Source organism: Lygodium microphyllum, chromosome 1 (assembly GCF_053477565.2).
Source record: "Lygodium microphyllum isolate KBCC chromosome 1, Lygodium_microphyllum_v1.1.10, whole genome shotgun sequence".
In the NCBI taxonomy this organism is placed as follows: Eukaryota; Viridiplantae; Streptophyta; class Polypodiopsida; order Schizaeales; family Lygodiaceae; genus Lygodium; species Lygodium microphyllum.
In genome coordinates this window covers 120,364,520-120,379,237 of record NC_141135.1, presented here as the reverse complement: position 1 = coordinate 120,379,237, position 14,718 = coordinate 120,364,520, and the positions used below count along the sequence as shown (strand labels likewise).

At 43.7% G+C, this 14,718-nt stretch overlaps 1 protein-coding gene across 1 annotated transcript in view; it reads right to left on the bottom strand.

Annotated features, from left to right (window-relative positions):
• VTE1 (tocopherol cyclase, chloroplast / vitamin E deficient 1 (VTE1) / sucrose export defective 1 (SXD1)) overlaps positions 1-14,718 on the bottom strand; it is a 188,773-nt gene that overhangs the window by 159,885 nt on the left and 14,170 nt on the right. Inside the window, exon 2 of the mRNA XM_087680911.1 lies at positions 9,480-9,724. Coding sequence (XP_087537037.1) covers positions 9,480-9,724 — 245 coding nt within the window. The remainder of the gene's footprint in view (positions 1-9,479; positions 9,725-14,718) is intronic.

Sequence of the window (14,718 nt, the reverse complement as noted above, 5' to 3'; positions counted from 1 at the left end):
TGAGCAATCGTTATCAGAGAATGCAGTCGTTCTCTCTCGCAAGCTAGCCTGAATGAATGAATGAAGTCGTAAGCAGGGTCTCTCGCATGCTGGTTAGCAAGGAATATAGTCGTGTGAGCAATCTCTCGCACACCGGTTTGAATGAATGCAGTCATGAGCAGGGAATGCAGACGTGAGCAGTCATGACCAGAGAATGCAGTCGTGAGCCGTAACTGAAAATAGTGTGAACACATTTGGGCTTGTAAAAGATTACTGGGCTTGCAAAAATTTAGTGAGAGGTTGGGGAAACCCTAGAAATTTGCACGAATTTGCAGGAAATCATAGAAATTGCTCTGATCTGACAATACAAAGTACAAGTTGAGTGGCTTTGCACACAGTGTATGAGAGATGGATAATGTACACAAATGCAAGCATCAAACCGTGGAAAATGAATATCTAGGAGACGAATCTGATCAAGAACTAACACAACCATCCATGGAAGCAATGTTCAACACCCCTTCTAAAAACACACGGTACAAGACATATGGCCGTAGGGTCTGTGATTGGACCGTCTCCCCAGCATCTGACAGGCATGGAAAGACTTCACGCACCATGAATGAAAAGAAATACGAAGAAATTCATCTCATGATTCGCTCAGAACTAAGAATTATGAGACAAGAATTAGAGAAAGAAATACGAGAGCAGGTCAAAGCCAAACTAATAGTAAATCAGAAGGCAGAAATGCAAGACATGCAATTAAAGATTAAGAATGACCTACAAGCACAAATGCTGTCCAAAATGCACATGCTGAAAACTGAAATGCTGAAAGTTGTAGATGTCTACAAAGCTGAAATCTTAGAACTGGGGGAAGAATTGAATACATTTAAGAAAAAAGAAATGAACGCGCAAGAAGAACTACAAAAAGATAAAGAGGCTTTGAAGGCATGTGAAAGGGAGGTTCACTCATGGGCAGAAGTGGCAAAGACAACACAGAAGCAGATAGAAGAAGCCAGCGCATGGATTGAGGCAATAAAAAAGAATAAGGGAATATCAGTGAACAAGACTAAAGTAATGAATGCCACCTTGGAAGAAGAGGCTAGGAGACGGACTAGGGTTTTACATGTACGGATAGTAGGATGGGAGGAGAAGAGCAGCCCATAGGAAGATGCTAAGACACTTGCTGCCAAAATTGGGGCTTTAGACGTACCTATCATTAGTGCTTGGAGAGTGGGGAAAGAGGACTCTAAGTCCAAGGCTCTAATTCTTCGCTTTGGAGACATAGAGAAAAAAAGGCCTTCCTCTCCAAGAGGAGAGCCCTCAAGGGTGACAGGATTTATTTGGGTGAGGACCTTACCCCAACACACATAGTGCATCGCAAAGAACACATGCCTAAGGTATTGGAGACCCGCAAAGAGGGAAAGTGGGCTGTTTATAGGGATGGACAAGTCATCATCATTGACAAAAGGACTTCATGACGGTATGAGGCCTATGAGACACTTCGAATGTCAATATGGAATTGTAATGGCGCCCTGCGCTTGGATGCTGGTTACTTTGAAGATAGCTTTCGAAACATAGAAACATAGATACAGCAATGTACACAGAAACACACCAATGTAAAGGTAGCCGACTACCAGACGTGCGGGGATACAGGAGGGAAAGTGCATTTCTTCCAGCAACTAGAAAACCAGGAAGCACTAGGGGTTCTAGAGGTGTGGCCATACTATACCAGGAAGACCTCAAAGGGATAGTGCAAGTAATGAAAAGAGATGATGATGATGCACGATATTTATGGATTAGGATACATGCAAGAGGACCATGGGATATATTCATCGCAATATGCTACTTTCCTCCTGCAAATTCTATCTATGCCACACGAGATGGATCTCCCTTTGATGTACTCTATGAGGATATCATGAGATATGCTAGCATTGGGGACATATTATTAGTAGGAGATTTCAATGCACGCACTGGAGATAAACAAAGTGACTTTTATATGCATGACAATGCCATGTTCAAAGAGATCGAAATAGATGAAATAGGCCTACGCAGGAGAGCCCAGGATAAAGAAGTGAGTACCTATGGGACACACCTGTTGACTTTGAAAAGTGCACATAGACTAGCCATCTTTAATGGTCTGCCACAATGGCCAAGATCTGACAATTTGCCATGTTGGAATCACAAAGGAGGAGCAAGTACTGATGAACAACCTCATGGCCTCACCAGCATTGATACCAGACATCCAAAATTTCAAGATATCTAAGAGGCCAATTGGCATAGCAGCAGATCATGCTCTCTTGCTCTCTTGTATACATATGAAACATGAAACACTATGTCTCTCTAAACATCATGCTCTCTTGTATACATATGAAACATGAAACACCATGTCTCTCTAAACATCCCAAATACTACTTTACAGAAGACACCTTACACACCTACAATGGTTCTCTCCAGACCAATTTACATACATTGGAAGTGAGTAGATCGTTGGAAGAATGTACAAGGGATTTAGCAGAGGCCATACATGGATCAGCCATGTATGCATTCCCACACACCTTGCCCCGATGTAGACCCACACGATCTACTGCTCCCCAAAATAGCTGGTATGATGATGAGTGTAAAGTCACCCGAGCTCACTTACAGAGGGAAGTGGAGCTAGGCACTCAAACACATCACCAAGCAAAGGCATTCTTCAAACGCCTTGTGCGGAAGAAGAAACAAGACTACCTAATGAAAGCAGAAGCAGAAATATATCAGCTATTTTTGGGGCGAGACAGCAAGAGCGCAAGGAAGATGTTTCATGAAAGACAACCCCCCATACAGATTACATCACCAGATGCTTGGCTTGACTATGGGAGACAGTTGTATGACCTACCAGGACAGCCACCTCTGTAGCCCCCACAAGCTTGTAGGCCAACACAGTGGTCTTTCTTTACATGGAAAATGGTTAGGGATGCAATCTATAGATTACAAAATGGGAGGGCACAAGATGAGGATGGACTAGTAGCAACATTTCTCACATGCTAGTGACATATTAGCACCCATATAAGCACATATGTTCAATAGAGCAGTATGTGAAGGTTTCCCTATGAGTTGGTTAGACAATACTATAATTCTGCTATTTAAAAGTGGTGATCCCCTGATTCCTAGCAACTACAAGACTATCATGATCGGTCATTCTTTGGCCAAGATATATGGATCTATATTGGAGCATGAACTTAGTGAGTGGGCTGAAATGCAAGGCAAGAGAGCACAAGGACAGACAAGTTTTAGACAAGGATATACCACGTTGGACCATATTCTCACACTAGTCATTATTGAGAAGAGTCAAGCTCAAGACAAGAGGATCTATTGTTGCTTTGTACACTTTCGCAAAGCTTTTGATACAGTGCCTTGTACACGCATCATGCAGAGATTGCAGGACATTGGAGTACCAGAGGGTATACGATGGGGTGTCTATGCATTATATGAGGCAGTGATATGTCATGTACGAGCACCTGGGAGGCTATCAGAGAGGATTGACAGTACCATAGGAGTGAAACAAGGATGTCCACTTTCACCCACATTGTTTGGTCTATACATATATGAAGTGTCTGATTATATACACCAAGGAGGAGGAGCTCGAGCCAACCTCGCAGGGCCGCTGATGCCGATATTACTATATGCAGATGATATTGTTCTCATTTCAGATTCCCCGGAGGGTTTGCAGTGCCATCTAGATGCTTTGCACATCTTTTGTAGAGATAAAGACCTCACAGTGAACCTTGGGAAGACCAAAACCATGGTTTTCAATACTTCAACAGCACGAGTGACTAGATATATGTACCAATTCACATTGGGGGGAGACGTACTGGAGCATGTGAGGGAATATGTCTATTTGGAAGCCACTTTCTCTGGCCCACGTTTTTCGTTGAGAGGGGTGTCAAAGGCACGTTTGGCACGTGGATACGCAGCACTAGGGGCACTTGAGAGTCAATGTGCTCACATATAGTTCTAAGAGCCCCGCACCAAAATTTGGTTATTTGACACCCTAGTCACACCTACATTACTATATGGAGCAGAGCTATGGGGTTGCAGCTTCTACCATAGGCACCTTAGCCCACTCACTGATCAGATTGGAGTAGAGAGGGATTATTATGATGGCTGGGATAGCATGGAAAGGCCATTGATCATGATGATAGCACGCAGATTAGGAGTAAGCCCTCCACCCCACACCCCATTGTCAGAGCAGAGCTACGGGCAACACCCATAGTCATGGAGGCACTCTTCAGGGCAGTGGCCTTTTGGCACAAACTATGGGAACTTCCACACCATAGATTATCTAGATTGGCACTAACCTCATCTAGACAACTAGCAACAGGATGCAAGAACTGTTGGTTTTCACAAATGGCTATTTGGATGAGCCTACATGGTTTGGATATTGACCATCTTCCACCTTTGGATTATAGCCTTGACTGCCCTACACTTTCTCTCAGTCGATTAGAGTTGAACCAAGTGATCAGAGCTGATATCTTGAGGATTGAGACGGCAAGGACATGGATCCACTTTCCACCACTCCCTCTAGGATCGAGGATGGAGTTCTACAAGAGTCATTTATTGTGCCTCTCTGATGATTGTTTCACTATTCGGCCAACATATATGGACACCCATCTCTCCCATAGCGTACGGGTTGCTATCGGACAGATTCGCACCTCCTCGCATAGGCTCTAGATGGAGATAGGCAGATGGACAAATACCCTAGCAAAGGATAGGACTTGCCAGCTTTGTGATCGAGAGCATGAGACGGAGGAGCACTACATATGCAAATGCACAGTATACTATGACATACAAGGAAGGTACCACTGCCTCTTCCGGGATGGATTTGGACCCCTTCGTCGCGTCATGGAGTACGAGGACCAGAGATGCCTAGGTCTCTTCCTCCTAGAGCTCGAGAGACGCCGAACTGCACTACTGCGAAACAGGAGGCCAGCTTACCCAAAGGGACACACACAGAGAGCAATGGCAAACTTCTTCTATAGAGGCGACCCTACTGACACTACCAACCTAGCAGAGACAGAGCCTCCCCGCCAGACACCTTACAGACCACACCACCGAGTCACATTGGATAGAGCCATTTCCCTTCGTCGAGCACGACAACCTTGTCTACCAACACCACGTCCGAGGAGGCCACACCACAGTCGGATTAGAGCCATTATCACGAGACACCGCAGACTCACCACCAGGCATATGAGTGAAGTAGCTAGGGACCGCATCATAGCTGAGATAATGTGCAAATCTTGAGACCAGCTACAACCCATAGTCTCCACCACACTTTTGTACATGGCTAAATCACATTTGGTTCTCCTTTCCTTTCCTTTTCTTTTCTATCGATGGAACAACACTACACATGGTTCAACCCTAGTATAGCCCCATCGTATAGTTATTTTCAGTATTGTTTCATAGGCCACCCACTTACTTGTAATGTCATCTTTACCTTACTGATGAGATGACATTAGACATGGATGTACTCTAGATTTTGTCTCATAGGCCACATTGGCCTTATGTAGACGTTAATATATCTTTCATTCTTTCTTTCTCTCTCTCTCTTCGTGAAGATAATTGAATTAAGTAGTAAATATTTTACATCAGACCATCAGGTCGGCCTAGAAATAACAGAAAATAACAGTCCTAAAGGAAAGTCCACACAGACTCTTAACACAAAAATATCACACTGAAAGCACAGCTGGTATGGAGCAAACAGTGTCCAGCGAGGGAGTAGCAATATCAGGAAGAACCAGGTCAGCAGACACCATAGAGGTGATTTGCCACAACACTAAACCCCAAATTCGGCCCACATGACCATGAATCCCAGATATTGAATCAAAAATGAAGGCATTCCAAGTACGCCAAATATGCCACAAGGCTGTCCATCTGAGAAAATGGAAAAGGCAGGAATAATCTGAACTCAAAGAGGTCATGGAGGTCATCTTCCCCAAAATCCACGAACGAGCTAAAATCCGGTATCGAGTCAACAAGGACCAAACACGGAAAACAAAATTCCAAATCTGTCTTGCAAGAGGGCAAGAGACAAAAAGATGAAGCACTGTCTCATCACATGTAGTACAGAATATGCATCGCCTAGCAAAGATCTTACGAGCATGCAGCACAGTCCCAGTAGGAAGAGCCCCAATAAGTAGCCTCCGCATAAACACTTTTCCTTGATACGGAACCTTAGATTTCCAAAGCTGGATGAATCTGTCCTGCCACTTCTTTTTGCTTTCCTGAATGTGCCATACTTTATTTGCCTCTCTCTCTCTCTCTCTCTCTCTCTCTCTCTCTCTCTCTCTCTTGCTCATTATTAGCTCAGAACGATTCGACTTGTCCATGATCCATCTTTCTAGGGAAAAGACAGGACTACCTCAACTCCTCTCGATTTCTCATTATTAGCTCAGAACGATTCGACTTCCATTTCTCTGTTTCCTCCAAGGAAAGCCCAATGAAGCAAGACAAGTTGGCAACAATTCATACCTTGATGTTATGCACAAGCACCTCTCTCTCTCTCTCTCTCTCTCTCTCTCTCTCTCTCTCTCTCTCTCTCTCTCTCTCTCTCTCTCTCTCTCTCTCTCTCTATCTCTCTCTCTCTCTCTCTCTCTCTCTCTCTACATGACGGGATGCTCTAACACCTGACGGGGTGCTGACGCCTTACGTTGATGCTTGACACCTAACGGGATGTTGACGCCTCATGCCTGATGCGTGATGGGATGCTGTGATGTGAATTACACCTGACGCGACTAATGTGGACTTCGATCTCAGTGGATGTTACTCCAAGATCAAAGTGGACATTACTCTCTCTTGCCCAACTGGACACTAGCGTGAGGACGCTGACGTAACGACTGCCCAACTAGACACAGGTGTGAGACGGGTACTAACGTGCAATGCGGGAGCGCCGACGACACTAACGTGAGTTCTAACACGAAGGCATTGCTCTACAGGGACACGTCTCTGCACAGAGAAACAGTCACTATCTTGCAAAGTCACGTCTCTGCATAGGGAGACTCTGACTGCCCTGGAAGTTGCTATGTATTGGGTGTTGTCTAAGAAGGGTCTGCAAGGTCAATGCAAGTACACTGAGTAGCTGTCCTAAACTGCGAGATGGTAGAGACTACTGACAAAGAAACCAGTGGACATGAGACCGAACTAGATACACAACCAATCAGGCCAACCACAGGAGGGACTACATCAGAAGGGCGGTACAAGACCCCCACTAAGGACGAAAAGTTCTACTCTAGACAAAACAAAAGGAGAGCTCGTGAAAATGCCACTCCCACAAGTGCTAAGTGATGGACAAAGATGCAAAGGCTGACTGCAACAAATGGTTTGGATGACATGAAAGTCCTCATAAGAGCTGAGATTGCACCAATATGTATGCCAATGTTTGACAAGGTGACAAGTGACATGAATGCGATGCATGAAACATGGGGAAAGGAATTGAATGCTAAAATGGATGCAAACCTGAAAGCGTGCATGAGGGTGTGTGGCAACATGCAGCAAAAAGTCATGAATGATATGGACACAAAGCAAAAAGACGTATATAGAAAATTGCAGGAGGCATTCATGGAAGACCTAAGTGATGTTGTAGAAGCAAACAGGAAATCATGCTCTAACGGCTGGGATTATGCAAAATATAAAGAAATCAAGGTTGACTTGCAAATGGATATGATAGATAACTTGAACAAGGTAAGGGACACTTGGAAAGCAGATATGGATGCATTGAAATCCGATACAAATGCATGCATAGCAGCCAAGGACATGGAGATTGCCGAACTCAAAAGGCAATTACAATCATGTAAGAATAAATTAGTGACATACAAGTCAATGACGAATGCACAAACAACAATGCCAAATGCACCAGAATTAAAGAAAGCGGTGGAAAGTTTAAAAAAAGACATGCATACATGGGTGAATGTGGTAGAGGGAGCTCAAAAGAAAGTAGAAAATGTTGAGCAAACAGTGAATGAAAATGCACAATGGATCGAGGTAGTCAGAAGAAACAAAGGGGTGCCTCAAAACAAAGTAGAAATGATGAATGCAACACTAGAGGAGGAAGCAAAGAGGAAACTCCGTGCATTGCGTGTACATGTGGTGGGGTGGACTAAAAAAGGAAACCCCCAAGAGGAGGCTAAAACACTTTGTGCTAAGATGGGTGCAGACGAGACATGCATTATGGATGTGCTTGGAGGATAGGTGATCCAAATGGCCAAAGAGGTCAGATCCTCATGCTGAAATTTGGGGACATGGATACCAAAAGAGCCTTCTTAGTGACAATAGTCCAAGGCAAAAGTGGCAAAAAAGTAAGTGGTCAAAAATTCCAATAGACACTTCCACAACTCAGCTAGCACCTCACTCAGCAGTTAGCAAATCAAATATACAATCTTCATCAGTTCCAGACCCAGCAGCGAACACTTTCAGGATAATATACAGACATCCAGCATAACAGCCGGTATCCAACATTAATGCAATGGTCCAATTAACACACGCAAATATGGTCAATATAGGTCCTTGTGATTTTCTCAGCTTTCAAAACATATGTTGTCCTCAACATGCGTTGATAAGCATCATACTCTAAAGCCATAGGGATTTTAGTTGTTGTGATATAAAAGCCGAAGAAATATATAGTTGTTATGAAGAAGCCTAGCCCTCCAAATTCGAGTATAGCATAATCTTCAAGATCTGCATTCAAAAGAGGATCGAGTCATGCTCTCATACCACTGCATTCAATTGATGGTCCAATGGGCATTCTGCCCTCCTGTCTGTGACACCATCATTTACTGCGAAAGATTTATTGAACTTTTATTGCTAAGAGGAAGTCAGCAGCTCCCTGGCTATCCACTCAAGGGAGGTGCTTTACAAGCTTAGCGAACTAACCAATCCACCAGCCAATAGTGGTAGACTTTGGGACGACCCTCAGTGGAAAAATGGGCTTGACTCCCAAGTATTATACAAACACCTTCCATCTCCTAACTCAAGCACTCTTAAGCCTCCCTGTAATCTCTCCTATCTACCTCTGAGGGTGTGAATAATCTTGATAAGAGAATCAGAAGTGAGGTATGGTGCTGATCCAATCTCTCTTAGTACTTCACCAGAAACACTGTCAGACTTGCCCGATAAGATCCATCTTAGCATTCTCACATTGTCCAGCAAACATTAAAAGGCAAGCGTGAATTCAATGTCAAATTACCCATATTATTTGCAAACATTTTGTTCTTTACATTTTATAACATAAATCTTGTCCAACCTTTATACAAGCATGAATTCAATGTCAAATTATCCATCTTATTTGCAAACATTTTGTTCTTTACATTTTATAACATAAATCTTGTCCAACCTTTATACATACTATCTCATTTCAATGAGAATGCAACCTCACTAGCATGGTAGAGTATGTAAGCCTATCCTCTTTGGATGGTTTACTTAGTCTGTAGATCTGTTTTATATATGGAACCCTTCTGAGTAAGTGAACTCACTGCCCCAAAAATAGCGTGTGTCTTCACTGTACTGAAACAGATATCCATCATCAGCTCCAAGCACTTGTGCTCCAACTCCTGGAAATCGTGGCCCATACCTGAGCCTTTCCAGCTCACTTAGATTCCCAGAAAATGCTGGGTCTTCAACTGAATACATCCAAGCAAAGCTTTGTTTCTCTTGAGGAATAGAGACTTTAAAATACCAGCCTTCAAAGAAGCGGCGCTTTGTGCCATCAAAATGGTACCTGAAAATGCAAATGCCAAGTCAACATATCAAAATCAAGAATCTCAGTATGAACAAACTATTATATTCTATCAAGACTTGTTTCACAATTATCAGAACCCCAAAATCTCAAAACTACCATGAAACATACCTAAATATTTTACTGCCATCACTTGCATTAAAGAGAGAGCATCACTAAGTACATATGTGACTGGGCATGTTCTTTCCAAAACTGAGGTACACTGAGCATTGCCAACAGATGCAGTCTCCGAACCATATATTCACATTAGCTACCTCCTTTGGATCACCACTACTCATCCACAAGTGTATTGCTGCTGCTGCTGCTGCTCTTGCTGTTGCTTCTGCCCCCTTCTCATCCTTCCACCTCCCACTGCCACCTACGCCCATACCCTCTACAGCAGCTTGGTCAGCACATGCCACTCTACCAAAAAGGCAACACTAGGCAAGGTTGTGCACTAGCATTGTCTCATTGCACACTTATTTTCCACATTGTTTCATGGGCCACTTGTTTTATTGTTATCTTCACTTTGCTGATAAGATGACATTAGACATTGTGTTAAGCTAAAAAGGGAGCATTTCTCATTAAGCTTATTTAGCTCATTAAAACAGCCCCAAAACTCAAAAATCACAAAATTTTATGTGTCAAGCAAACACTCAAACTTTGGGAGGATCCACATCTATAAATAGGAGGTTGCCCAGTCACTTGCTCCATCCTGTGTTTTGCAAGTTCCAGCTGTTCCCTCCATCCACCCTCCTTCATCATGTGGCTGTCCATCCTTCACTTGACTGCTGCCACAACTGCTCCAGCCCTAGGTGCCCTGTCTCTAGCTGCCGCCCTTTCAAGCTACTGCCACAATCAAGCGCCCTCTCCCTCAGCTGGCAACTTGATTGCTGCTCCTCTCACTCCTGTGTTTTCAGCTCCAACAGGCCACTCTGCTGTACAGCATCTACACCGTTCTAGCTGTCACCCAGCTGCATACTATTGTGGGGGTCCTGTTTCCCTGATTTTCAGGCAGTGCATTGCTGCATTTACAAACTCCAGCATTAAAACCTATTGTGTTTTGATCTCCAGCCTGCTGCCCTTCCATTTTCAGCATCATCTCAACTCCAACTAGTGGTGGATCTATCTTCAGTAGAGGACACACTCCACCTCCCTCAGCCCACTCCCACCCGAGCCATCCACTATTGACAGCTCTGCCATTGAGCACTCTATGCACTTTCATTCACTCAGATATCACCTTCTTGTGTTTTCTGTTTCTACATTTTTGTCTGAGTTCTTTGTGTTTTAGTCATGGTCGTACACACTGTTTTCTTTTGCAAAATCTAGTGTATCTCCACATGATATCAAAGCCACTACTCTCCTAAAGAGTTACCTAAGGCTATCATGGACTGTTTTATTTGTTCTTGATTACACTATAAGTCATGTGCTAACTCACTAGACTCAAACCACTCCATCTCAAGATCCAATGGTGCTTTCACAAGCTACTCCTTCAACGAAGGCTCTCTTGAAGTATTATCATCTTGATTTGCAAGACATCACTCCAACGCATATTCCAACTTCTACGACTAGATTTTTGTTGAAAAACAAACTAACATAAAAGTTCGAGGTGTTCAAGATGACCACAAGGACAAGTTTTGTTCAAAATTGTTTGATAAGTTTTGTAGGGAGCACGAATATCAAAGAGGTGTTGAGCTAAGTCTATAGCAGCCCGATTCTTCTCCTGTGATCTTACAGGATTGCCTATCCTTGGGTGTTGACCATAATTAGCAAAATATGGTGTGACCCTTCTTTGGCCAGACCGCCAAAGTGTCCCCTCATGTGAGCTCTAGACGAAAGCCACTCACTCTATCAAATAACCAGCCCATCATGAACCTGGATGTCAATCCTAGCTCTAGGATTTGTACCTGCCATACTGCAGTTGATGTGTCAAGGACATCCCTCGCTAGATCCTCTGCATCTGTATAGAAATATGGATGAGGCACAGCTGCCCCATCTCACCACCCTCTCACACTCCCCCTCTGGCACTGGACAGTCGTGAGGGATGACCTCATCACCACCACTAGAAAGCAGCTAAGGAAGGAACCACCTAGCCCTTTCCATGATCCGAAGAAGAGGATCCCTTCCACGCCTTGGCCGGAGGAGCTGAGTCGGAATCTGAGGCAAATGATAACTTGTCGAAGGAATCCGCATCCCGCTTCGTCTTCTACTCTTTTTCTTCTTGGAAACCGCTAACTCTTTGTAGTCCTTCCATAAATGACCCTTTTTGCCACAGTGGTAACATTGGGCCTTCGATTTTTTCATCTTCGAACCCCGCTCTGAAGCTGCAAAAGCCTCACCTGAACCTCCATAATGTGATGAAAGCCTCCCTTGTAGTCACAAAGTCGCCTCATGCTCAAGTAGCATTAAGGACATATGAAGAAAACTTATAGGAGTCATAGATGTTTACACCTGCAAAGCATTTGCCACCCCATCAAACTCCTGAGAAAGCTTATAGAGTACCATACCAACAAGATGTGCCTCATATAGGGTAGACTGCGTAGTGCAAAGCTGGTCCTAGAGTTGGGTAACTCAAAGTAGAAATGATTGGATCGTATCTTTGGGTTCAAACTTCAATTTTTGGAGCTGGCCATAAAGAGTAACGCCCCTCATGGTGGAAGGAGCCTCGTACATCAACTGCAGCTTCGACCATACTTCTGAAGCTATCCTCCAGGAGGTGACCGTCGGTAGGACTTCTTTGGAAATACACCAAAGTAAGGCCAAATAAGCACGGGCATCATCCGAATCCCATGTAAGCCCTGCCTCCTCATGGTTGTCTTCATCAAAATCGGATGGAACAGGAGAAGGCTGTTAAGGACGTGCAATAGCTCCACCAACCACATACCATAACCGCTTCTGGATAAACTAGGCCTCATCACCGCACTCCACGTGTAATAATCAGGCCCATGGAGCTTGTCATCAGTGGATGTGCATGGAGCCATCTGTAGAGGATTAAGAAGAGAAGTAGAAAAAAGAAAGTATTTAGAGAGGGAACACAGCCAAAACATGAGCACAAACTACAAAAACCAAGAGTTCACACATAGTATAACCCAAAATCTAACCAAAATAAGACAAAAACTGCTGCAAAAAGTCAAAAACTGTCAAAACAGCAAAAACGGCTTGATAAGTCATGCAACCAGCCAGGAGGAGATGCAGAGGCACCAAAACGCACGTTGTACGGATGCTGACATCAGCAAAAAACGCAAATAAAACAGGTCGCCTGATTGGAGCAGAAGCCGCCTGATCAGCAAGGGTGAAAACAGTCCTGAAATCAACAAGAAAGCACAGCAGGACCACTGATCCTGAAATCCGTACCATGTCAAAAGTGGTGCAGCAATGGAAGCATAAACATGTGCTGAAATAAACTGTTGAACACAAGACAAAAGAAAAGAAAGAGAGAACACGATACACATGAAAACTCAGATGTATCCTCAGAAAATAGAATCCATATACCAAGACATGAGACTGTACAAAAGCAATGTGAGTCACCGGTAGTGGAGGCACTGGCACATGCTCCCTCTCCCCAAGAACTGTTAGTTGATGAATGAATGTGGAGGAGAGAGCCTGAGAATATATAGGCCAAATAAATGCCAAAAAATATGACCGGTTGGTCATCATTAAATGCTGGCCGACTGGCTGTAAACAATGCCAAAACACAATAAATGCTGGCAAATAAAATGCCTAAAATATCTGTGTCCAACCTGTTGTACAACATGTACAGACTCAACCATGAACTGACTAAGAAATAGATCCACCCAATTGTCTTGATGATAATTGATTGTACATCTAAGGTATTGCTCAACTCACTCTTTTTGTTTGTCCATCACTCTAGGGGTGATTGACTGAAGAAAGATTCGCTCATATTCCTAGAAGCTTAAATAGCCTTGTCCAAACCCTAATATAAACTGGGGGCCACAATCATAGACAATATCATCGAGTAACGTATGTGTGAAGAAAACTGCTAGGGTTTCCACTGAACTCTCTCGAACCGCTCCCCGTTTTAGGGTTTTACTCTAAAAGAGTATTTTTTAGTGTGTTTTGGGATTGTTTAAGAGGCTAATCAACAAGTAATGCATGTTTTAGCTCAACACCCTCTCTCAAGCCCAAAACTGAACCGAAAGGTTAGGCCAACCACTGTGATGTTTACTTACCCCAAGGCATCCCACCCCAAAGCAACCAAGGCATCGGACAAAGGGCCCACGTCGGCTGCCCAGTGGCCTACCAAGACTACAGAGGCAATGGTCATCTTACCAAGGGAATCCAAGTACTCACTCCAAAGAGGAAAGGGCATCGGACAAAGGTTGCACGTCGATTGCCCAGTGGCCTACCAAGCCCTACAAAGGCGGATGGAACTACATGGAACTTTTTTTTAAAAAATAAGTGAGGTAAATTTTATAGGATGCGGCCGATTCAGTAATAGTGACCCAGAAGAAGGGAATAGGGAGGGTACACCCAACACATCACAAAACAGAACAAGCTAACCCATCTACTCAAGGTATTGATGACAAGGAAAAATAGGTGATGAGGTATCCATGTGATAAAGGAGAATGGTGGTGTGGTGACAACTGCCTCCGCTGGAAATAGCTTAAGATCCACTTAAGTAGTGCTCTACACAATGAGATGCAAAGTATGCTACATGCTGAAGAATGCTCATGCAATAGGTGCCACTTGGATTGTGTCCCTCGTGGGAAAATTGTTCACTTGCCCAGGCGCCCTAGTACAAAGATGATAAAATCATGCAATGCAAAGGGTATGGTACAACAAGGGAAAAAAGCCGATATCAAAGACAAAGTGCTAAAGCCAATGGAATACCAAGAAGTGTAGGAATTCCCTCTCAACCTGAATATAGATGCCGAAGAAGGAAGAGGAGCCTGATGTCGATCTTTGTGTGGTGCCCAGAACCATAAGGAATGAAAGAAGATGAAGTAGATGAAGCACCTCGCTAAAAGAGCAAGGTA